Here is a 26,350-nt window from a genome sequence, read left to right on the forward strand (position 1 = left end):
CAACCTGGGTAATCTCCGCTCACTTCAACAAACCTCTTCGGCTGTAACCTCTTTCTCTGTTGGCCTGTGGAACTGTCAGTCTGCAGTCAGGAAAGCTGATTTCATCTCAGGTTATGCCAACCACCTCTCCCTAGGGCTCTTAGCTCTCACGGAGACTTGGATCACACCTGAAAACAATGCTACCCCGGCAGCACTCTCCACCAACTATGCCTTCTCCCATACTCCCCGGCCATCTGGTCGCGGAGGTGGGACGGGGCTGCTGATTTCAGACAACTGGAAATTCACTCCACTGCTGCCTTCAAACAGGTATGCCTCCTTTGAATATCATGCAATTATGGTAACTGCTCCTGTTAAAACTTATGTGATTGTTATCTACCGTCCACCAGGACAACAGGGTGATTTCGTCCATGAGCTGGACACCCTGCTGTCATCCATCCCTGAGCAGGAGTGTCCAACACTCATCCTTGGCGACATGAACATCCACCTAGACAATCCCAACTCAGCTGACTTTCGAACCCTGGTTCACTCGTTCGACCTACAACAGGTCCCCACTCCTCCAACTCACAAAGCAGGAAAAGAGCTTGACCTCATCCTTGCTCGGAACTGCACCACGGACAACCTAACGGTAACCCCTCTGCATCACTCGGACCACTTCTTCATTCGCTTCGATGTTCGGCTCATTGAGCAACCCTCTGTCCCCCCTCCGATGGTCTCGTTCCGGCGCAACCTCCGCAACCTCTCTCCCACCCACTTTTCCTCTCTGGTTTCTTCTGCTCTTCCACCTTTATCCACTTTCTCCTCACTAGGTGTCGATGATGCCACAGAATCACTCTGCTCCACTCTGAGCTCATGCTTGGACACTTTGTGTCCACTTTCCACCAGACCTGCTCGTTCTACCCAGTCTCATTCGTGGCTGAGTGATACCCTCCGAACGCAGCGCTCCAATCTCAGAGCGGCTGAGAGAAAGTGGCACAAATCTGCAGCACTGGACGATCTTGCAAGCTACCAGACACTGCTGGCCTCCTTCTCATCCAGCATCACTGCTGCTAAGAAGACTTTTTTCAACGACAAGATCAACGGTGCAACTGACGCTCGGAGACTATTCTCCACCTTCAAAACTCTGCTCTACCCTCCTCCTCCTCCCCCAGCTACTAACCTCACTGCTGATAACTTTGCTTCCTTTTTCACAGAGAAAGTGGCAGCCATCGGGAAACAGTTCGACCAACTGTCTCCCCCCCTAAGGGCGCAACCGTCAATGGCTCATCATTTCCTTCTTTCACCCCTCTCAGCGAGAGTGAGGTCTCCAAAATCCTAACAGGTAGCCGTCCAACTACTTGCCCGCTGGACCCCATCCCATCCAATATCCTTCAAGCCATATCGCCTGCCGTCTTACCGGCACTAACACAGGTGATTAATGCTTCATTTAATTCTGGAACATTCCCTTCTTCATTTAAAGTGGCTCGGGTAACACCGCTGCTGAAGAAGCCGTCTCTCGATCCCACTCAGGTGGAAAACTATCGACCGGTCTCACTTCTCACGCTCCTATCAAAAACCATTGAGAGGGCAGCTTCCAAACAGGTCACAGAGTTCCTATCAAGGAACAATCTCCTCGATCCAAACCAGTCTGGATTCAAAAGTGGTCACTCCACCGAAACAGCCCTGTTGTCTGTGACAGAGGCCTTGAAAACAGCTAGAGCAGCAGCTCAATCCTCAGCTCTCGTCCTGCTTGATTTATCAGCTGCGTTTGATACAGTCAACCACCGCATCCTTCTGTCCATACTGTCAAGTATGGGCATTTCTGGCAAGGCGCACTCCTGGTTTGAATCGTACCTCACTGGGCGCTCGTTCAAGGTGTCATGGCAAGGTCAGCTGTCTGTACCTCACCACCTTACCACAGGGGTGCCCCAAGGCTCGGTGATGGGACCACTTCTCTTTGCCATTTACACCACTTCGCTGGGCCCTATCATCCGCTCGCATGGTTTTTCCTATCATTGCTATGCCGATGATACTCAACTGTTTCTGTCTTTCCCTCCTGAGGACACCACTGTCTCGGCGCGGATCTCGGACTGTCTTGCTGATATATCCACATGGATGAAAAACCACCACCTTCAGCTGAACCTGGCCAAAACGGAACTGATGGTCTTTCCAGCCAAACAGGCCATCCACCACAACATCAGCATCAATATTGACTCCTTGTCTCTTGTTCCATCCAAAACAGCAAGAAACCTCGGGGTCATTATTGATGACCAACTGACTTTCACGGACCACATTGCCTCTGTCTCTAGGTCCTGCCGCTTTGCGCTATTCAACATCCGCAAAATCAGGCCGTACCTAACCCAGTATGCCACCCAGCTGCTGGTGCAAACCTTGGTGAATTCCCGCCTTGATTACTGCAACGCCCTCCTAACGGGCCTGCCGGCTTGCGTGGTGAAACCACTACAAATGATCCAGAACGCGGCGGCGCGTCTGGTGTTCAACCAACCGAAGAGGGCACACGTCACCCCGCTTCTTATTGACCTCCACTGGCTGCCTGTAGCTGCTCGCATTAAGTTCAAGTCACTTATGCTTGCCTACAGAGTGCTTGATGGTTCTGCTCCCACCTACCTAAATGCTCTTGTAAGGGCAAATGTTACACCCAGGATGCTGCGCTCTTCTAGTGAGCGTCGTTTGGCAGTGCCGTCTGTGCAAGTACGGCAGTCCAGACTATTCTCATTTGTAGTTCCACGTTGGTGGAATGAACTACCCAGCACTACCAGAGCAGGGGCGTCCCTCTCTACCTTTAAGAAGCTCTTGAAGACCCAACTCTTCAGAGAGCACTTCCTGTCCTAACTGGCACTTCGACTAGTGCGTAACTTGCAATTACAGCAGTTACATTTCTGCACTTCTTTCTTTCTTTTTTATTTCATTTTGTTATATTTCTTATGTAAAGTAGTATTTATTTATTGTTACACCAGGTTCTATTGCTCGTAGCTTGAATATTCTCTCCCTTGTACGTCGCTTTGGACAAAAGCGTCTGCTAAATGACTAAATGTAATGTAAATTTTAATAACAAATGTTAAAGCATTTTACAAAGCAAAGCATTACAGGTACAGACCATCTCCAGGTATACCTGAAAGGGGCAGATAGTTCAGCAAGCTGTATCTTACACTGCTGTTTCACTCTGGTGCTATATTCATATTGAGTTTTACTCTCTTTATTTATTTCATTACTGATAAAACCCTGAGAAAGAGATAAAGAGCGAGAAAAAGACAAGAGACGGAAAGAGAGAGAGAGACTTCCTCACTTCTGAGTGACGGTGATTTTGCCAGAGGCGGCCATTTCATGCATGGCCTGCAGACGACACTTGACCAGTTCGGTTGGACAGAGAACCAGCGAGGAGAAGATGGACGCCACCGACCCAGCACACGCCTTCTGCACATCACTAATAAAGAGGGGATGGGAGAAAAAGGGAGAGAGAGAGAAAGGGAGATAGGGAGAGAGAGAGAAAGGGAAAGAGGGAGAGAGAGAGAAAGGGAGAGAGGGAGAGAGAGAGAAAGGGAAAGAGAGAGAAAGGGAGAGAGGGAGAAAGGGAGATACAGAGAAAGGGAGAGAGGGAGAGAGAGAGAAAGGGAGAGAGGGAGATACAGAGAAAGGGAGAGAGGGAGAGAGAGAGAAAGGGAGAGAGGGAGAGAGAGAGAGAGAGAGAGAGAGAGAGAGACAAGATAGAAGGGATGGGGAAGAGAGGAGAAGAATAGCTACATATTAGCACACATCAGGATAAAACATATTAGCATACATTTGGCAAATACATATTTTCTGCATCAAATACAAATAAAGTCATAAATGTTATAAAATGCATTTTTCTGGATTTGTTTGTTGATATTCTATTTCTCACTGTTAAAATACACCTACCATTTCAATTATAGATCACACATTTCTTTAATGTAACGCCAAGCATAACTGTTGTCGTACACTGTTTTTAACTGACGGATTGTAACATGTGTATTTGTTTTCCACCAGCACCCGCTGGGTATTGTGGCTGCCGTGGGGTACCCGCTACAAACGTAGTGTTCCTCACTGACTAACGTGAGTGGCAGACGTGCTCAACGGCAACCGGCATTGTTAGTTGCTGTTCTCTACGGGTATGATTGTGGTGGTGCTAATAGCCCTAACTAGCCTTTGGTACGTTTTTCCTCTAGTCTGTGGATCGTAGCTATTATGTGTAAGTGAGAGTGCATGTATTGTACATCACAGGCAAGAGTAGTTTCCTTTTTTATTCCGTTGTTTTGTCCCCCCCTCCCTCGTGTAGCCAGCCTCGGTGGTGGTGGAGCCAGGGTAGCATATACAGTAGGACCCTTTTGGAAGGCAAACTTCCTAGTTCCCCTTCTTACACTCAATGAGTAGCCTAGACGTGTGACATGAAGTGGTTTCGAAGTCTAAAGTCCTTAAATTAAGTTTATCAGAGTGATATTAAATTGCAGTGTGTCTATTAGACAGTGATCACGTGTGATATTGGGACTCTAACCCTTCTATTGGTGTTTCTCATTGGCTCCTCTGGCTCCAGTGCCGTTAGCTTGGCGATTTACTTGTTTATGTATTTTATACACACCTGTTGACCAACCAAACCAACACCTATACTATGTATTAATAAAAGATTGTATTTTTATACTTTTCTAAGAACTTGTGTCTGGTACAGATTATTGGGACAGAGTTCCCCTTGCTCTGGCAATAGCACAGACAGATTTAGTTCAAGGGGTGGCGTAATCAGCTGTACACTAGGGGGCGCTACATATACATTATACATACAACATTGCAACTATGCAGAAGCATTAGCTGTGCTAAGGTAAATTAGCCTTCTCTGGGTCAGGAGAATTAGCAGTGCTAAGGAAAATTAGCCTTCTCTGGGTCAGGAGAATTAGCAGTGCTAAGGTAAATTACCCTTCTCTGGGTCAGGAGAATTAGCAGTGCTAAGGTAAATTAGCCTTCTCCGGCCAGGACACTTAGCAGTGCTAAGGTGTGTGTGTGTCACCTGAGTGCCTCTCCGCTTGACGTGCCGGCTAACAGGCGCACCACCTCCTGACAGAAGCCATAGCTCATGAAGAGCACCGAGTTCTCTGCGATGTTGGCGACCAGCGCCGGCGTCGTTCCCTGGTACAGACCACGCCAACCCACCTGAGCAGGACAGAGAGAGAGAGAGAGAGAGAGAGAGAGAGAGACAGAGAGAGAGAGAAGAGAGAGACAGAGAGAGACAGAGACAGAGAGAGACAGAGAGAGAGAGACAAAAACATCTTTGCATGAAATGTCCAGCACTGCTTGTTCGAGAGGGGGGGGGGTTACAGTGGTAAAGAAGTCGTTTAGTGATCAGAAGGTTGCTAGTTCGATTCCCTGTCGAAGCGTCCTTGAGCAAGACACTGAACCCCTAATTGCTCCTGATGTGCAGTGTGCCATCAGTGTAAATGTAAAATGTGTATACATTGTAAGTCGCTTTGGATAAAAGCGTCTGCTAAATGACTAAATGTAAATATGAACTGTCAGCCACCCACTGCCTAGGGCCCAGCCTGCGGTAGGGAGAACAGCACTGAGACAGATGATGTCATGGTGATGAAGTGATGAAGAGAGATGAAGAGAGACAGATGTCGTCATGGTGATGAAGAGAGATGAAGAGAGACAGATGTCGTCATGGTGATGAAGAGATGAAGAGAGACAGATGTCGTCATGGTGATGAGTGATGAAGAGAGATGAAGAGAGACAGATGTCGTCATGGTGATGAAGAGAGATGAAGAGAGATGAAGAGACAGATGTCGTCATGGTGATGAAGAGAGATGAAGAGAGATGAAGAGAGACAGATGTCGTCATGGTGATGAAGAGAGATGAAGAGACAGATGTCGTCATGGTGATGAAGAGAGATGAAGAGAGACAGATGTCGTCATGGTGATGAAGGTGATGAAGAGAGACAGATGTCGTCATGGTGATGAAGAGTGATGAAGAGAGATGAAGAGAGACAGATGTCGTCATGGTGATGAAGAGTGATGAAGAGAGATGAAGAGAGACAGATGTCGTCATGGTGATGAAGAGTGATGAAGAGATGAAGAGAGACAGATGTCGTCATGGTGATGAAGTGATGAAGAGAGATGAAGAGAGACAGATGTCGTCATGGTGATGAAGAGAGATGAAGAGAGATGAAGAGACAGATGTCGTCATGGTGATGAAGAGAGATGAAGAGAGATGAAGAGAGACAGATGTCGTCATGGTGATGAAGTGATGAAGAGTGATGAAGAGAGATGAAGAGAGACAGATGTCGTCATGGTGATGAAGTGATGAAGTGATGAAGAGAGATGAAGAGACAGATGTCGTCATGGTGATGAAGTGATGAAGTGATGAAGAGAGATGAAGAGACAGATGTCGTCATGGTGATGAAGTGATGAAGTGAGATGAAGAGAGACAGATGTCGTCATGGTGATGAAGAGATGAAGAGAGACAGATGTCGTCATGGTGATGAAGTGATGAAGAGAGATGAAGAGAGACAGATGTCGTCATGGTGATGAAGTGAGGAAGTGAGATGAAGAGAGACAGATGTCGTCATGGTGATGAAGTGATGAAGTGATGAAGAGAGATGAAGAGACAGATGTCGTCATGGTGATGAAGTGATGAAGTGAGATGAAGAGAGACAGATGTCGTCATGGTGATGAAGAGATGAAGAGAGACAGATGTCGTCATGGTGATGAAGTGATGAAGAGAGATGAAGAGAGACAGATGTCGTCATGGTGATGAAGTGATGAAGTGAGATGAAGAGAGACAGATGTCGTCATGGTGATGAAGTGATGAAGAGAGATGAAGAGACAGATGTCGTCATGGTGATGAAGTGATGAAGAGAGATGAAGAGAGACAGATGTCGTCATGGTGATGAAGAGAGACAGATGTCGTCATGGTGATGAAGTGATGAAGAGAGACAGATGTCGTCATGGCGATGAAGTGATGAAGAGAGATGAAGAGAGATGAAGAGAGACAGACGTCGTCATGGTGATGAAGTGATGAAGCGAGATGAAGAGAGATGAAGAGAGACAGATGTCGTCATGGTGATGAAGTGATGAAGAGAGATGAAGAGACAGATGTCGTCATGGTGATGAAGTGATGAAGAGTGATGAAGAGAGATGAAGAGAGACAGATGTCGTCATGGTGATGAAGTGATGAAGAGAGATGAAGAGAGACAGATGTCGTCATGGTGATGAAGTGATGAAGAGAGATGAAGAGACAGATGTCGTCATGGTGATGAAGTGATGAAGAGAGATGAAGAGACAGATGTCGTCATGGTGATGAAGTGATGAAGAGAGACAGATGTCGTCATGGTGATGGAGAGATGAAGAGAGACAGATGTCGTCATGGTGATGAAGTGATGAAGAGAGATGAAGAGAGACAGATGTCGTCATGGCAATGAAGTGATGAAGAGAGATGAAGAGAGACAGACGTCGTCATGGTGATGAAGTGATGAAGTGAGATGAAGAGAGACAGATGTCGTCATGGTGATGAAGTGATGAAGAGAGATGAAGAGAGACAGATGTCGTCATGGTGATGAAGAGTGATGAAGAGAGATGAAGAGACAGATGTCGTCATGGTGATGAAGTGATGAAGAGAGATGAAGAGAGACAGATGTCGTCATGGTGATGAAGAGTGATGAAGAGAGATGAAGAGACAGATGTCGTCATGGTGATGAAGTGATGAAGTGAGATGAAGAGAGACAGATGTCGTCATGGTGATGAAGTGATGAAGAGAGATGAAGAGAGATGAAGAGACAGATTTCGTCATGGTGATGAAGTGATGAAGAGAGATGAAGAGACAGATGTCGTCATGGTGATGAAGTGATGAAGAGAGACAGATGTCGTCATGGTGATGAAGAGTGATGAAGAGAGATGAAGAGAGACAGATGTCGTCATGGTGATGAAGAGTGATGAAGAGAGATGAAGAGAGACAGATGTCGTCATGGTGATGAAGTGATGAAGAGAGACAGATGTCGTCATGGTGGATGAGTGATGGAAGAAGAATGAAGGGAGAACAGATGTCTCATGGTGATGAAGTGATGAAGAGAGGATGAAGAGACAGATGTCGTTCATGGTGATGAAGGATGAAGAGGATGAAGGAGAGACAGATGTCGTCATGCGTGGATGAACGTGATGAAGAGAGATGAAGAGACAGATGTCGTCATGGTGATGAAGTGATGAAGAGTGATGAAGAGAGATGAAGAGAGACAGATGTCGTCATGGTGATGAAGTGATGAAGAGAGATGAAGAGAGACAGATGTCGTCATGGTGATGAAGAGAGATGAAGAGAGATGAAGAGACAGATGTCGTCATGGTGATGAAGAGAGATGAAGAGAGATGAAGAGAGACAGATGTCGTCATGGTGATGAAGTGATGAAGAGTGATGAAGAGAGATGAAGAGAGACAGATGTCGTCATGGTGATGAAGTGATGAAGTGATGAAGAGAGATGAAGAGACAGATGTCGTCATGGTGATGAAGTGATGAAGTGATGAAGAGAGATGAAGAGACAGATGTCGTCATGGTGATGAAGTGATGAAGTGAGATGAAGAGAGACAGATGTCGTCATGGTGATGAAGAGATGAAGTGAGATGAAGAGAGACAGATGTCGTCATGGTGATGAAGTGATGAAGAGAGACAGATGTCGTCATGGTGATGAAGTGATGAAGAGAGACAGATGTCGTCATGGTGATGAAGTGATGAAGAGAGATGAAGAGACAGATGTCGTCATGGTGATGAAGTGATGAAGAGAGATGAAGAGACAGATGTCGTCATGGTGATGAAGTGATGAAGAGAGATGAAGAGAGACAGATGTCGTCATGGTGATGAAGAGAGACAGATGTCGTCATGGTGATGAAGTGATGAAGAGAGATGAAGAGAGACAGATGTCGTCATGGTGATGAAGAGTGATGAAGAGAGATGAAGAGAGACAGATGTCGTCATGGTGATGAAGTGATGAAGAGAGATGAAGAGAGACAGATGTCGTCATGGCGATGAAGTGATAAAGAGAGATGAAGAGAGATGAAGAGAGACAGACGTCGTCATGGTGATGAAGTGATGAAGCGAGATGAAGAGAGATGAAGAGAGACAGATGTCGTCATGGTGATGAAGTGATGAAGAGAGATGAAGAGACAGATGTCGTCATGGTGATGAAGTGATGAAGAGTGATGAAGAGAGATGAAGAGAGACAGATGTCGTCATGGTGATGAAGTGATGAAGAGAGATGAAGAGAGACAGATGTCGTCATGGTGATGAAGAGAGATGAAGAGAGATGAAGAGACACAGATGTCGTCATGGTGATGAAGAGCGATGAAGAGACAGATGTCGTCATGGTGATGAAGAGAGATGAAGAGAGATGAAGAGACACAGATGTCGTCATGGTGATGAAGTGATGAAGAGAGATGAAGAGAGACAGATGTCGTCATGGTGATGAAGTGATGAAGAGTGATGAAGAGAGACAGATGTCGTCATGGTGATGAAGTGATGAAGTGATGAAGAGAGATGAAGAGACAGATGTCGTCATGGTGATGAAGTGATGAAGTGAGATGAAGAGAGACAGATGTCGTCATGGTGATGAAGTGATGAAGAGTGATGAAGAGAGATGAAGAGAGACAGATGTCGTCATGGTGATGAAGTGATGAAGTGATGAAGAGAGATGAAGAGACAGATGTCGTCATGGTGATGAAGTGATGAAGTGAGATGAAGAGAGACAGATGTCGTCATGGTGATGAAGAGATGAAGAGAGACAGATGTCGTCATGGTGATGAAGTGATGAAGAGAGATGAAGAGAGACAGATGTCGTCATGGTGATGAAGAGAGATGAAGAGAGATGAAGAGACACAGATGTCGTCATGGTGATGAAGAGCGATGAAGAGACAGATGTCGTCATGGTGATGAAGAGAGATGAAGAGAGATGAAGAGACACAGATGTCGTCATGGTGATGAAGTGATGAAGAGAGATGAAGAGACAGATGTCGTCATGGTGATGAAGTGATGAAGAGTGATGAAGAGAGACAGATGTCGTCATGGTGATGAAGTGATGAAGTGATGAAGAGAGATGAAGAGACAGATGTCGTCATGGTGATGAAGTGATGAAGTGAGATGAAGAGAGACAGATGTCGTCATGGTGATGAAGTGATGAAGAGTGATGAAGAGAGATGAAGAGAGACAGATGTCGTCATGGTGATGAAGTGATGAAGTGATGAAGAGAGATGAAGAGACAGATGTCGTCATGGTGATGAAGTGATGAAGTGAGATGAAGAGAGACAGATGTCGTCATGGTGATGAAGAGATGAAGAGAGACAGATGTCGTCATGGTGATGAAGTGATGAAGAGATGAAGAGACAGATGTCGTCATGGTGATGAAGTGATGAAGAGAGATGAAGAGAGACAGATGTCGTCATGGTGATGAAGAGTGATGAAGAGAGATGAAGAGAGACAGATGTCGTCATGGTGATGAAGTGATGAAGAGAGATGAAGAGAGACAGATGTCGTCATGGCGATGAAGTGATGAAGAGAGATGAAGAGAGACAGACGTCGTCATGGTGATGAAGTGATGAAGAGAGATGAAGAGAGATGAAGAGAGACAGATGTCGTCATGGTGATGAAGTGATGAAGAGACAGATGTCGTCATGGTGATGAAGTGATGAAGAGAGACCGATGTCGTCATGGTGATGAAGTGAGATGAAGAGAGATGAAGAGAGACAGATGTCGTCATGGTGATGAAGTGATGAAGAGAGATGAAGAGACAGATGTCGTCATGGTGATGAAGTGATGAAGAGTGATGAAGAGAGATGAAGAGAGACAGATGTCGTCATGGTGATGAAGTGATGAAGAGAGATGAAGAGAGACAGATGTCGTCATGGTGATGAAGTGATGAAGAGAGATGAAGAGACAGATGTCGTCATGGTGATGAAGTGATGAAGAGTGATGAAGAGAGACAGATGTCGTCATGGTGATGAAGTGATGAAGAGAGATGAAGAGAGACAGATGTCGTCATGGTGATGAAGAGAGATGAAGAGAGATGAAGAGACAGATGTCGTCATGGTGATGAAGAGAGATGAAGAGAGACAGATGTCGTCATGGTGATGAAGTGATGAAGAGAGATGAAGAGACAGATGTCGTCATGGTGATGAAGTGATGAAGAGAGATGAAGAGAGATGAAGAGAGACAGATGTCGTCATGGTGATGAAGTGATGAAGAGAGATGAAGAGACAGATGTCGTCATGGTGATGAAGAGAGATGAAGAGAGATGAAGAGAGACAGATGTCGTCATGGTGATGAAGTGATGAAGAGAGATGAAGAGAGACAGATGTCGTCATGGTGATGAAGTGATGAAGAGAGATGAAGAGAGACAGATGTCGTCATGGTGATGAAGAGAGATGAAGAGAGACAGATGTCGTCATGGTGATGAAGTGATGAAGAGAGATGAAGAGAGACAGATGTCGTCATGGTGATGAAGTGATGAAGAGTGATGAAGAGAGATGAAGAGAGACAGATGTCGTCATGGTGATGAAGTGATGAAGAGAGATGAAGAGAGATGAAGAGAGACAGATGTCGTCATGGTGATGAAGTGATGAAGAGACAGATGTCGTCATGGTGATGAAGTGATGAAGAGAGACAGATGTCGTCATGGTGATGAAGTGATGAAGAGAGATGAAGAGAGACAGATGTCGTCATGGTGATGAAGTGATGAAGAGAGATGAAGAGAGACAGATGTCGTCATGGTGATGAAGTGATGAAGAGAGATGAAGAGACAGATGTCGTCATGGTGATGAAGTGATGAAGAGTGATGAAGAGAGATGAAGAGAGACAGATGTCGTCATGGTGATGAAGTGATGAAGAGAGATGAAGAGAGATGAAGAGACAGATGTCGTCATGGTGATGAAGTGATGAAGAGAGATGAAGAGACAGATGTCGTCATGGTGATGAAGTGATGAGAGATGAAGAGAGACAGATGTCGTCATGGTGATGAAGAGTGATGAAGAGAGATGAAGAGAGACAGATGTCGTCATGGCGATGAAGTGATGAAGAGAGATGAAGAGAGATGAAGAGAGACAGACGTCGTCATGGTGATGAAGTGATGAAGAGAGATGAAGAGAGACAGATGTCGTCATGGTGATGAAGTGATGAAGAGAGATGAAGAGAGACAGATGTCGTCATGGTGATGAAGTGATGAAGAGAGATGAAGAGAGACAGATGTCGTCATGGTGATGAAGTGATGAAGAGTGATGAAGAGAGATGAAGAGAGACAGATGTCGTCATGGTGATGAAGTGATGAAGAGAGATGAAGAGAGACAGATGTCGTCATGGTGATGAAGTGATGAAGAGAGATGAAGAGAGACAGATGTCGTCATGGTGATGAAGTGATGAAGAGTGATGAAGAGAGATGAAGAGAGACAGATGTCGTCATGGTGATGAAGTGATGAAGAGAGATGAAGAGAGACAGATGTCGTCATGGTGATGAAGAGAGATGAAGAGAGACAGATGTCGTCATGGTGATGAAGTGATGAAGAGAGATGAAGAGAGACAGATGTCGTCATGGTGATGAAGTGATGAAGAGAGATGAAGAGAGACAGATGTCGTCATGGTGATGAAGTGATGAAGTGATGAAGAGAGATGAAGAGAGACAGATGTCGTCATGGTGATGAAGTGATGAAGAGAGACAGATGTCGTCATGGTGGATTAACTCCAGTAAGTAGGTACCCTGTCTGCCCACTGGGGGGAGAGCTGGTGGCCTGCTGGCCTTTTGCTCATTGGTTTTCAGGGCGGGGGGGGGGGGGGGGGTAAGTATTTCAACCCCTGCCGATTTCGCAAGTTTGGCCACTTGCAAAGAAATGTGTGATCTATTATTGTAATGGTAGGTGTATTTTAAGTGAGAAATAGAATACCAACAAACAAATCCAGAAAACTGCATTTTATAACATTTATGACTTTATTTGTATTTGATGCAGAAAATAAGTATTTGAACCCACAAGCAAACAGCAAGAATTCTGGCTCCCAATGACCAGTTATGTGCCCAAGAAGCACACAGATTAGTCCTCATTAGGCCTAACAAGGTACACCTGATCTCAACTGGTGACGTGTATAAAAGAAACCTGTCCAAAGAATCATACTTCACACCTTCAACCTCACCACCATGGGCAAGACCAAAGAATTGACCAAGGACGTCAGAGATAAGATTGTAGACCTGCACAAGGCTGGAATGGGTTACAAAACCATCGGCAAGCAGCTTGGTGAGAAGCAGACAACTATTGGTGCGATTATTCGTTAATGAAAGCAACGCCAAACAACTGTCAATCGCTCTAGGTCTGGGGCTCCATGCAAGATATCCCCTCGTGCGGTATCGGTGATCATCCGAAAGGTGCAGAATAACCCCAGAACTACACAGGGGGAGCTTGTGAATGATCTCAAGGCAGCTGGGACCACAGTCACCAAGAAAACCATTGGCAACACACTACGCCGTAATGGTTTAAAGTACTGCAGCACTCGCAAGGTCCCCCTGCTCAAGGAAGCACATGTACAGGGCCGTCTGAAGTTTGCCAATGAACACTTAAATGATTCTAAGGAGGATTGGGAGACAGGATGTGGTCAGATGAGACCAAAATCAAGCTCTTTGGCATCAACTCGACTTGCCGCGTTTGGATGGGGAAGAATGCTGAATATGACACAATTCCCACCGTCAAACATGGAGGTGGAAACATTATGCTTTGGGGCTGTTTCTATGCCAAGGGTACAGGACGACTCCACTGCATCGAGGGGACTATGGATGGGGCCATGTAACGTTGAATATTGGGCTTGAACCTCATTCCCTCCCATTGAAAACGCAACCTTAAGGATTTGGAGAGGATCTGCAAAGAGGAGTGGACCAAAATCCCTCCTGAGATGTGTGTAAACCTGGTGACCAACTACAAGAAAAGTCTGATGTCTGTGCTTGCCAACAAGGGTTATTCCACCAAGTACTAAGTCATGTTTTGCTAGGGGTTCAAATACTTATTTTCTGCATCAAATGCAAATTAAGTCATAAATGTTATAAAATGCTGTTTTCTGGATTTTTTTGTTGATATTCTGTTTCTCACTGTTAAAATACACCTACTATTACAATTATAGATCACACATTTCTTTGCAAGTGGTCAAACTTGCGAAATCGGCAGGGGTTCAAATACTTATTTTCCCCACTGTATCTGCAACTGCCCACTACTCGCCACACAAACACACGCTTACAAACACATTTAAAAACACACGCCATGCTTACAACCACACACTTACAAACACATTTAAAAACACACGCCATGCTTACAACCACACGCTTACAAACACATTTAAAAACACACGCCACGCTTACAACCACACTGAAAACCCCTCTTTAAGACACACGCACACACACAGACTCACCTGTCGATAGGTAGATGCAAAACAGTCCAGAAATCCACGGTACAGTTTTGGAAAGGTCTGCATCTTCACTTTGGCTGTATCCAGGGGCTGTCCACTAAACACACATGCTGTACCACCTAACACACACACACACACACACACACACAGGAGAAGCATATATGATATTGGCAGTTATTTCCACTCCACATCACTGCACAGGGAACATGACAAAATACCAAGTGCCTGACATAATCCCCCCCCAAACAGATATTGAAACAAACTATTGCCATTAATAGCCTTACTGTAAACCAAATGTCAGTGTCATGTTTGTTGACCGTGTCAGACACGTACCTACTGCTCCAGCGGTCAGGTCTATGGCGGCCTGGACCGCGGGGTGGGGTGCCATGGCAACAGAGTTCAAAGATTAAAATTCCTGCCGGGAGGGGGGTTCAGATTTCAGTGTGCAACATGAACAAGCATCTTTTTCACAGTTCACATAACTTTATTAAAATGCTTCAATTAAAACTGTTTTTTCTCTCGCTAACAACAAGCGAATATCTTCACGCGGACTGGTACACTAGGTAAATTGCATCAAACACAAATCCCAGAGAAAATGTGAACTTTTGCCAGGCCGGTGTGATGCAAGGGTTTGCTTGGATCATCACTTTCATTCAACTGATATCCACTGATATTTCAATGAGACTAAGTCAACAGTATGGCAACAATAACTCACATGCAAGCATGTGCATATAAGGAAGGCGAGTTAGGCCAGTGCAAGACTTAAAAGGTTGACTCAAAACTGTCGAGTTCATTCATTTAATCTTTGTGAAGTGCCGATAAGTAACTCAAATTCCAAATCCTGAATGAATCTGTAATTAGCAAGAAGCCAATATAATTTATATATGCACCATATAACCTGAATATTAGATGTATAATACGCATTTTACTTTACAACATTTACAAAATTGCACATTAGCACTGTCCGCAGGCGTGACTATAGTGAACCTGTAAATATCAGCGTTAGCTAAACACGTGCGTGTTACAAACAGCAAACAATACACTATGATTCTCTAGATAACACCTCAGGGTTTCTCGTAACCACAAAACCTTTTTGACTTTTGTGTAGATTCGTGCATATCTGACACGTTTCTGAGTAACAACACTGTTAACAGAATAAGAAAACACAGGATCACAACTAGCCTGGGATTGCTAACCCAGTAAGGTTAGGTAATGTTACATCATAGAGCTGTTCCATTCATTTACAAAACAAGTGATTATGACCTTAAACTGCGAAAAACAAACCTTTTCTCGATTCGGATCACTCACCGTCGTAGTCTTTTGTTGCACTGTTGTAAAAAAAATTGTAGCAGACGAATAGTTACCTCAATTCAGGAGAAAGTTGGGGTACCGTGATGGGAAGACAGAATGCTGCCGACAGCTCCTCGCATCATGAGTATGGTAGCTAGCAATGCCGGTTAGAGGTGACATACAATCTCTGAGGCATATGATTTGCGCTTGGTGTAGTTTTGTATTGGCCAAGCTGTCCTCATCATCCTAATTTTAATCGACGTGATGTGAAGTGATGTGAAATCTAGTGTTAGCTAGATAAGTCAGCTACCAAACCACATCTGGATATAACGTAGCTGAAAACGAGAAGGTGTATTTCGCGAAGGGATGGATATCATTTGAATGCATTTAATATAGCAGAGTTGTATTGTTGTTGCCGCTCTGTTTAAAACAAATACGTTTTTTAAAGTTAATACAGTAAGTATCTACTTCACTTTTCGAGTACGGGTTTGTTCAATTTAGGAACTATTTGAACGGCCTTCTTAGGAAGCACGGACATCTTATTGGGTTGCTCACATCGGAGGCATGTTTGAAGCAGCATAGCATCCGTAACGTTAAGACTGTTGCTAGAGTTTTCGGGGTGACCGTCATGAACCGAAAGTTAATTCCCTCGTATCGAGGTTATAAATTGTTCCTTTTTGCCCAGCTTATTCATCAACGTCCACAGACATGCGTGTTCAAGTAAGTCATTTTAAGGTGCTCGTTTGCGTAAGGTTTGCGGTTTCTGCATGGAGAAGGGCGAAGGCGAGTCAAGGTTGTTGACAGCAAATTGGCGTTAGCTGATTTAATCAGCTCACATGTCAATGATAGGGAAAGTATGACCTGTATATTTACCTCTGTGGCTCCATGGGTTTTGTATTTAGTCGTTATTGCGAGTGGCTTTTCGTTTTTAGAACAGCAACAACATTTGAATCCATTTCGAACGGACCCTAGCTAGCTAGTTGCTAACAGTAGATTACCCAGGTAAAATGAGTTGTTAAATTGTTGAGGTAGCTAATCCTAATTGATGACCGCGGGATGGGGTGACATGGCAAAGGAGTTCAATCTGCCGGGAGGGGGAGTCAGATTTCAGTGTGCAACATGAACAAGCATCTTTTTCACAGTCCACAGAACTTTATTAAAATGCTTCAATTAAAACAGTTTTTTCTCTCGCTAACACAAGCGCTTATTGTGATAACTTAGTTTCCATTAAATGAGGATTCAGTCCAGATGATCATGTTCAGTATTTAATATAAGAACGCACAGAGGTTGTAGATAACATACATCACTCAGGTACTCTCTGCTTAATCTACTGTCAATGTCTTGACCTCCAGGGTTAACTGTACATCCTGATGGAGTGGGTGGTATTGCAATAGTATCTATATGATCCAGATAATCACGATACCACACTTATCTTATAACACCACTACCCCACAGTACCCTCTGGCACCAGCAGAGCATTGGAAAGCACACACTGACTGCCACTGTCTCCAGCGTTCTTCTCCGCTAGCTGCTGGGAAAAGAAAAAGTTGAACAGAAGACAGTTTGGGATCTAACGTAGACTTTACTGCAACCAGTTTTGTATTCACAAGTCATTTGTAGTCCCAAAGTGACTTCTTTTTGGCCATTGACCCTTCTTGATCCTTTAGGGGTGCCTCACCATAAATCAGTTCAGTGATGACGTAGACACCAAAACGTCTGGGATACCTTGAAATGTAACCCTTTGCAAACGGGGGAGAAATTGACAAACTTCAAGGGTGACCAAGATGAATAATTCTGTTGTACTTTATCCTCCATGTATACTCACTGTCAGGGATACAAACTCTTTATGTTTGACACAAATTTTCCAGAGTCATACTAAAAAACCATATAATGTGAAGTGCAAACGTATTACAAAGCACGCGCACATACACATGTACAACAGAGAGATCTTGCAGATAAATATCACAGAGAAGTAACAGGCGAGATTAAAGAGGTTTGTCTGGCAGCCATGAAACTAATCGAAGCATGTGAAAGTCTAGGGAAAGAATGGGGTCGCCTAGAGCTGGTTGTGTGTGAAAGTCTGGTGTGGTTGTGATGGTGATGTGTTGTGTTGTGGCACTCTCTCCCTCTGAAGGTCAGCGATCCCGGCCTGCAGGTCAGCGCTCCCAGCCTGCAGTCGAGCTCTCAGCTCCAGCCAGTCCTCTCGGGGGGATGGAGGCCCTCGGATGCCTCCTGAGACGGCTGCTGCCACGGAGACGGCTGCCACGGAGACGACTGGCAGCCAGAGCCAGGTTGAGGTGAAGGAAGCTGCTAAAGGGGTGAGTGTGGAGGCCACAGGAGTTAAGATGGGCGACAGTGACACTGCAGCCGCCGCAGGAGACCCCCAGCTCCACGCAGCCGGCGAGAAAGCAGCTGAGAGCAGAGCAGGCTTGGGGGACACAGGAGCTGCTGCCCCGCAGGAAGTGGCTGCCCCCCCTCAGGAAGTGGCTGCTGCCCCACAGGAAGTGGCTGCTGCCCGTCAGGAAGTGGCTGCTGCCCCACAGGAAGTGGCTGCTGCCCCTCAGGAAGTGGCTGCTGCCCGACAGGATGTGGCTGCTGCCCGTCAGGAAGTGGCTGCTGCCCCTCAGGAAGTGGCTGCTGCCCCTCAGGAAGTGGCTGCTGCCCGACAGGAAGTGGCTGCTGCCCGTCAGGAAGTGGCTGCTCCGCAGGAAGTGGCTGCACCTCAGGAAGTGGCTGCTGCCCCACAGGAAGTGGCTGCTGCCCCACAGGAAGTGGCTGCTGCCCGTCAGGAAGTGGCTGCTGCCCGTCAGGAAGTGGCTGCTGCCCGACAGGAAGTGGCTGCTGCCCGTCAGGAAGTGGCTGCTCCGCAGGAAGTGGCTGCACCTCAGGAAGTGGCTGCTGCCCCTCAGGAAGTGGCTGCTGCCCCTCAGGAAGTGGCTGCTGCCCCACAGGAAGTGGCTGCCCCCCCTCAGGAAGTGGCTGCCCCAGAGGCCCGCGCTGCTCCGGCGGAGGGCCGGGAGGACGGAGAGCTGCTTAAAAGCGGGAAGAAAAGTCTTTTGGAGTTACTGGGTGCCATGAAGGTAGATGTGACGACTAAGCGGAAAGTCAGGACGCAACGGCCTCCTCAGTTTGAGCAGCCAATGAGGACCAAACCAACAATGACTGTCGCCACGGAAACAACCAAGGGAATGTTCCAACAAGCCTCAGCAGCGGCAGGGGAGAACAGCATGAAGAGGTGAGAAGCACACACACTCTTACACACACACACACACACTCTCACACACACACACACACTCACTCTCACTGTCACACACACACTCACTCACTCACTCGCACTCACACTCACACTCTCACTCACTCGCTCTCACACTCACACTCTCTCACACACACACACTCTCACTCTCACTCGCACTCTCACTCTCACCCGCACTCTCACTCTCTCTCTCACACTCACACTTGCACTCTTGCTCACTCTCACACTCACACTCACATTCTCACATTCTCACACTCACTCACTCACACTCTCTCACACTCACACTCACACTCTCTCTCACACTCACACTCTTTTTTTATCACACTCACTCGCACTCTTGCACACTCTCACACACACGCACTCACTCACTCACTCGCGCACTCACTCACTTTTGTAAATCTTGGTAAAAATGTATGATAGCCAGTATGTTTTGCTCGGAAAATATTAAAATTAAACAGGATACATTGTAATGTACAGAAATCTACAGTTCTAATGTACACGTTTACTTTTTGAATGATTGAAAACCCCTTTTCGTCTTTGACCATGTGCATTTGGGTGTGTGGGTACGTGTGTGTGTGTGTGTGTGTGTGTGTGTGTGTGTGTGTGTGTACTTGTACGTGTGTGTGTACTTGTACGTGTGTGTGTACTTGTACGTGTGTGTACTTGTACGTGTGTGTGTACTTGTACGTGTGTGTGTGTGTGTGTGTGTGTGTGTGTTCTTTCTACAGAGGAGCAGGCTTGGCCCCTGAGGTAGTTGCTGCAGCAACAGCAGCAGCTTCAACACTCCCTAATCGTGGCCAGGCAACCTCAGAGTTGCTACGACAACTGAGACGCCATGAAGCCCAGTCAGAGACCCAGCAGCGAGGGGCAGAAAGCATCAGGTGTGTGTGTGTGTGTGTGTGAGAGACACAGACAGACTATGTGTTTGTGTCCGATCATTTTTGCGGATACATTTTTTTGCAGCTGTGTGTACCTGTACAACTGAGAGTTTGTGTGTGTGTGAGAGAGTGTGCGTGTGCGTGCGTGTGTGCGTGAGTGAGTGAGACTCTGTGTGTAATACACTGTTCATTTCGTTAGTGTTTGACGAAAAATATGCGTTAACGACCTTTTTACCATGACTAAGAGGTGACGAAAACGGATCTTTGAAAATAAAAACTGGGACTAAATCTATTTTTACTTTCGGAGAAGAGACGAGACGAGAATGTTAGTGCTGGACTAACATACAATTAAAAATTGAATGAATAATTTTTTCGAAACTTGCATACACCTAAGTTCATCCTTAATATCATTGGTTGAATGTTGCCCGGTCCGGTATCCCTCCACTCCCTGAGATGCCCAGACATGCAAGTGACGCCCTAACAAACGTTATATGATGGCTCAAGTTCAAGCACTCAGTACTGGAAAAAAAAGAAGAAGATATCTGGACACTCTTTAATTATAACTTGACAGAAAATAAAACACAAGGCACAATAACGGGAGAGAAACCTTGTGGTTTCAAAATAGGTGGGAAGAACACAACAAACCTTCGGATGTACCTGAAAGTGCACAAGACAACCCTGCAATTTATGCCACGGTAAATTAGCTAGTAACTGTCAATGATAACTAGCTAATGTTAAGTAATTATTAGCATATATTAACCAACGTCAAGTCAACTTCAAAGGGCAGTCGAGTGTATAAGGTGTCGGCTTGGATAGCTAGCTAGTAATTATTGATTGAAGCCTCCTGTTAGCCTTGGCAAATGATCGCCAAAACTTTTAACTAGCTAACGATGAGGTAGCATGGCTACGTTATACTAGCTATCGATAGCTAGCTAGTAAACTCATTGCAGAATGGACTATAGGACAGGTCACGCATAACATTAATTAAGAAAACAATAAATGAATATGTGATTGGTTTACATATCCTTGTCTATTTGGGCAATTGTTATTATCATTGGCACCACTTTCCACTGTCAAAACTCTCCGTCTAGCTAAATCGGTTGGTTATCAGATTGCACAGCAATTCATATGGAGGATATGTGGTTGATTTAGCTCAGGCCAGGTAGGCATAGTAGCTTCATCACATCATTTGAATCTTCAAAATCTAGACTTGATATTCTCTTATATTTTAATGATAATACTGTTAATTAAGTATTGCCTTAAAATTATTATTTACATTGAATGAATTGGAATTCAGCTGTAGGCATATACAAGGAGATCTGTATATCTTAGAGACTAATTGTATCCACAATGTAAGTACTGCAAGCTAGACTATTATGCAGTTGTAGACACAACACGGGGTCCCTGGGCCTGAGAAGGAAAGGAAAATAGTTTAATATGGCTATAAGATGGACTGTTAAATGTGACTAAAACTAAGAAGGATAAAAATGACTAAATGTGACTAAAACCAATAAGCATTTTCGTCTTAAGACTAAATCTAAAATAGCTGCCAAAATGAACACTGGTGTAATTGTGTGTGTGTGTGTGTGTGTGTGTGTGTGTGTGTGTGTGTGTGTGTGTGTGTGATAGCCTCTGTGTGTGTGTGTGTGTGTGTGTGTGTGTGTGTGTGTGTGTGTGTGTGTGTGTGTGTGTGTGTGTGTGTGTGTGTGAGATAGCCTCTGTGTGTGTGTGTGTGTGATAGCCTCTGTGTGTGTGTGTGTGTGTGTGTGTGTGATAGCCTCTGGGTGTGTGTGTGTGTGTGTGTGTGTGTGTGTGATAGCCTCTGGGTGTGTGTGTGTGTGTGTGTGATAGCCTCTGGGTGTGTGTGTGTGTGTGTGTATGTGATAGCCTCTGTGTGTGTGTGTAATAGCCTCTGGGTGTTTGTGTGTGTGTGTGTGTGTGTGTAATAGCCTCTGTGTGTGTGTGTGTGTGTGTGTGTGTGTGTGTGTGTGTGTGATAGCCTCTGTGTGTGTGTGTGTGTGTGTGTGTGTGTGTGTGTGTGTGTTGTTCAAAGTCTTTAAAAATGTAATGAAATAGAGCATGTGATGTGCTGTTTTGTATTAGTTGGTTAACAGGAGATGGCTGAATGTGATTGGTTAAAACAGGAGATGGCTGAATGTGATTGGTTAAAACAGGGGATGGCTGAATGTGATTAGCTTCTGAAGGAAGTGAACTCATTAATGTGTTTTAAATCATAGCAACATCATCGCTGATATGAAGGTGGGTAGACAAGGCAATGGACGCCCTGATGCCCGGCCAGCCAATCAGATTCGCTTTGATGAGGATGGGCGTGGCTACACAGTTGACAGAGGCATCACCAGTGAACTGGATGGAATTCGACGAAGGTCAGGATCACACACACACACACACACACAAACACACACACACAGAGGCATCACCAGTGAACTGGATGGAGTTCGATAAAGGTCAGGAAACGACACACACACACACACACACACACACACACACACTGTTATACACTCTCACTAGATGACATACATACACACACACACACACACACACACACACATGTGCACACTACACAGTTGACAGAGGCATCACCAGTGAACTGGATGGAGTTCGACAAAGGTCAGGAAACGACACACACACACACATTTAAATTATTTATTTGAATCCACCATCATATTCTGTACAGAAAGGATTCAAACATTTCTCAGAGGTTGAATACACAGGCTACCTCAAGGACTACTACCTCCCTTTTAACCTTGTCCAAGAAAACAACATCAGGGGTGTTAGGGATGTTGCAGAACACATCATCAGAGCTGTTAAACCAATCTGGCATTATACGGGAGTGTTTGTATATTGACACATTGGGGGGGAATACTCCCTTAACAGTACTAGAAATGAGGTCGACAATGCGGTCATGGCGTGCAGTATAAAGTCCTTTGTACTTATTGAAGCCATTAACAATATGAGCAATGGATTCTAAATGTTGGTTGGGATTAGAGTGCATTATACAGTGTGGATGATGAGTGTTAGGGTACCATAATGCTAGATTGTATTTAGTTGGCAACACCTGTAGTCTGGCTTTAACAGTAAAGCAGAGGATGTCCTCTCCTACAGCAGCATTCCTATACATTGTATGAGAGACAGAGTGGTCAGCAAAGTCAAGGCATGCCAACTCCCCCTGCAGTCTCAGTCCAGATATACACACACACACACACACACACACACACACACACACACACACACACACACACACACACACACAGAGGCATCACCAGTGAACTGGATGGAGTTCGACGGAGGTCAGTATCTTACACGCTAAAAACGGATATCGATACGTATCGGTTATTTTTTACACCCCTAGTATGTATGTGTGTATATATGTATTTTGGCTTTATTCTTCCTTTGGTTGTTCATTTCGTTTTATGTGCGTTACACACACTGAGTCTGTGAATGAAATGTGCTGTAGAAATGAACTTGCCTTGCCTAAACAGCACAGTCACTGTCTATACATACACACACACTCACACACTTAACAACTCACCTTCCATGAACTCAATCACTCACACACTCACACACTTAACAACTTACCTTCCATGAACACACAATCACACACACACACCAACTCACCCTCCATGATCACACAATCACTCACACACTTCACAACTCACCCTCCATAAACACACAATCACTCACACACTTAACAACTCACCCTCCATGAACACACACACACTTAACAACACACCCTCCATGAACACACACACACTCACACACTTAACAACTCACCCTCCATAAACACACAATCACTCACACACTTAACAACACACCCTCCATGAACACACAATCACTCACACACTTAACAACTTTAAATACTAACTCCACGCACATTCATACACACACACATGTATACACTGTCAGCAGATCCTGATGACATCATCTGTTTCTTAGGAAAAGCGGCTTCTCTGGCAAGCGGTTAAACATCTTTCCCACAAAGCCAGATGAATCACCCAGTCCTGACACAGGTGAACGGCACACACACACACACACACACACACACACACACACACACACATATTAAATGAATCACCCAGTCCTGACGCAGGTAAACGACACACACACACACACACACACACACACACATTAAATGAATCACCAAGTCCTGACACAGGTAAAAACGACACACACACACACACACACACACACACACACATTAGATGAATCACCAAGTCCTGACACAGGTAAAAAACAACCAACATCCTAGTATCTTACACGCTAAAAAACGGATATCGATACGTATCGGTTATTTTTTACACCCCTAGTATGTATGTGTGTATCACACCACGAAGCCTGATGAATCACCCAGTCCTGACACAGGTAAAAACCCCAAACATCCTAGTATCATTGAGTTGACTGTTGTGGAAGCAGATTAGTGTTAGATAGATAGATCGATAGATGGATACTTTATTAATCCCGAGGGAAATTTAGGTCATCCAGTAGCTTATACACTTATACACCTTATATGTGCAATTATTCAATTAAATTTGATTTGCATAGCGTCAAAACAATACATTTGTCTCAAGGCACTTTCCAGAGCCCAGAGCCTGAATCCCAATGGCGATGGGGGGGGGGAGGGAAAAACTCCCTGTTAACAGGAAGAAACTCTGATTTATTTTTCCTTTGTGTGTTTTCATAGTTTTGTGTTTTAGATTGTCCAATGAGTTGTTTATTGTTGTTTTTTTTTCTTTCAGTCCATCTAACAGCTTCCTGTCTGTCTGTCTAGGTTTGGGTCTGTCGCTATGGGAACTTGATCTGGCCAGTCGCATAGCCATGGCAACCAATCAGCTTCCACAGAACGGCTTTGAGGAGATGCTGCTCTGGACCAAACAGGGCAAACTCTGGCAGTATCCAATCAACAATGAGGCTGGTATGTTTTGGAAGCTTCTCATTGGCTCAGGCTGTGGGGGGGCTCTGTAGCGGAGGCTTCTCATTGGCTCAGGCTGTGGGGAGGATGGGTTCATTTCACATCACCAACACTAGACATGGCCCATAGCGTGTAAATACATAATTCAATCAATCAATCAATCAATCAATCAATTTGTTTATTTGATCAAGAGGGACAGTGTACATTCATGAACATTAAAATGTAAATGCACCCAATTATAGCCAAAAGGCTAGTTTCCATTGGCAGTCCCCCTGCCAGAGTGAAAAAGGCTATACAACCTAAAAAAGGCATTAACGTATATCAAACATAACATTGACAATAAATAAAAAAAAATAAAATAAGATAAAATAAAATACAATACAATCCCAATATACAAGTTCTACTGCTTACCCACTAGTGATCACATTTTTGGATTAATTAGATTGATTAATGAATTAGTCACACTATGATTGATATATTCATTCTATGCTGTATGCTTCTAATGACCTTGATTCCCCCACCCTAAGGTCTGGAAGACGAGGCGTCCGTGGCGTTTCACGAGCACGTCTTCCTGGAACGCCACCTCGCGGAGGGCTTCCCCTCTCAGGGGCCGGTCCGACACTTCATGGAGCTGGTGATCGCCGGATTGGCCAAGAACCCCTACCAGACGGCCAATCAGAAGCAAGAGCACATTGCCTGGTTCAGAGATTACTTCCAGGAGAAGAGGCCGGTGCTGGACGAAGCGGAGGCGTACGTCAGCCTAGAACCTTAAAGGACCTTAAGAACGTTAACGGACCACAAGGCTCGAGAAGAAGAACCTTTGACGAGGCCAAGGAGTGCAGTATAAGGACCTGCAGCACAGCATTCATCAATTAGGGGGAAATGCACACGAAACAGAACAGGATCAAGGTCAAAGGCAAACTAAACAATAACAACAACAACAACCACAACAACACATCAGAGAACTGGCAGATAAACAATAACAAACACCACAACACATCAGAGAACTGTCAGATAAACAATAAACAAACAACAACAACACATCAGAGAACTGTCAGATATGGGAAGATAAACAATAACAAACACCACAACACATCAGAGAACTGGCAGATATGGGGAGCCAAATACGAGTACCAATTTAAAAAAAGCCTTTCCCAGCAGTCGCTCATGATGACTCCCTCTTCCTGCATGAATAAGATGGACGTGCAACAACCACACTCTCATGTCCATTTCAGAGAGCAAGAGAATCATTATTTCAAATAATTTAACAACTCCTGATACGAGAGAATGATTAAACGCCATCAGAAATCAAATGCCTTTCTTTGGCCATTTCAGAGAGCAGAGAATCATTATTTAAATCATTTAACATCTCCTGATACGAGAGAATGATTAAACACCGTCAGATATCAAATGCCTTTTTATCTTTGGCTGTGCCCTGTGTGTGTTTCTTCACTATATTGATGTATATTTATGTTCTTTGTTTGACTACTTTGACTGTAAATCAAAACGCTGTACAGGCTCACCACTTTACACGAACCAGTAATAAAGCTGTCTGCACGTTACTTGTCTGGAAAATTGTAGTTGTTTTCACCGTGGGAG

General features: G+C 44.9%; 2 protein-coding genes across 4 annotated transcripts in view; one reads left to right on the top strand and one right to left on the bottom strand.

Annotated features, from left to right (window-relative positions):
* slc25a15b (solute carrier family 25 member 15b) overlaps window positions 1-16,037 on the bottom strand; it is a 19,640-nt gene extending 3,603 nt beyond the window's left edge. Inside the window, exons 1-5 of one of the 3 annotated variants that reach the window (XM_031571337.1) lie at window positions 15,768-16,037; window positions 14,737-14,818; window positions 14,407-14,522; window positions 5,009-5,151; window positions 3,284-3,421 (exon numbers count right to left, since the gene is read on the bottom strand). In XM_031571337.1, the coding sequence (XP_031427197.1) occupies window positions 3,284-3,421; window positions 5,009-5,151; window positions 14,407-14,522; window positions 14,737-14,791 (452 nt within the window). In that variant the 5' untranslated portion in view covers window positions 14,792-14,818; window positions 15,768-16,037. Of the gene's footprint in view, window positions 1-3,283; window positions 3,422-5,008; window positions 5,152-14,406; window positions 14,523-14,736; window positions 14,819-15,687 lie in introns of all 3 variants that reach the window. The other 2 variants (XM_031571338.1, XM_031571339.1) reach the window with 2 other exon arrangements.
* A 193-nt stretch (window positions 16,038-16,230) lies between these two features.
* mrps31 (mitochondrial ribosomal protein S31) lies at window positions 16,231-26,313 on the top strand. Its single transcript, XM_012828166.3, has 7 exons — window positions 16,231-16,413; window positions 17,828-18,928; window positions 19,675-19,827; window positions 22,062-22,208; window positions 23,779-23,852; window positions 24,611-24,754; window positions 25,279-26,313. Exons 1-7 carry the CDS (start codon window positions 16,322-16,324, stop codon window positions 25,521-25,523), a joined length of 1,956 nt encoding a protein of 651 aa, XP_012683620.2. The 5' UTR covers window positions 16,231-16,321; the 3' UTR covers window positions 25,524-26,313.
* The last annotated feature ends 37 nt before the right edge of the window (window positions 26,314-26,350 follow it).

Source organism: Clupea harengus, chromosome 8 (genome assembly GCF_900700415.2).
Source record: "Clupea harengus chromosome 8, Ch_v2.0.2, whole genome shotgun sequence".
NCBI lineage: Eukaryota > Metazoa > Chordata > Actinopteri > Clupeiformes > Clupeidae > Clupea > Clupea harengus.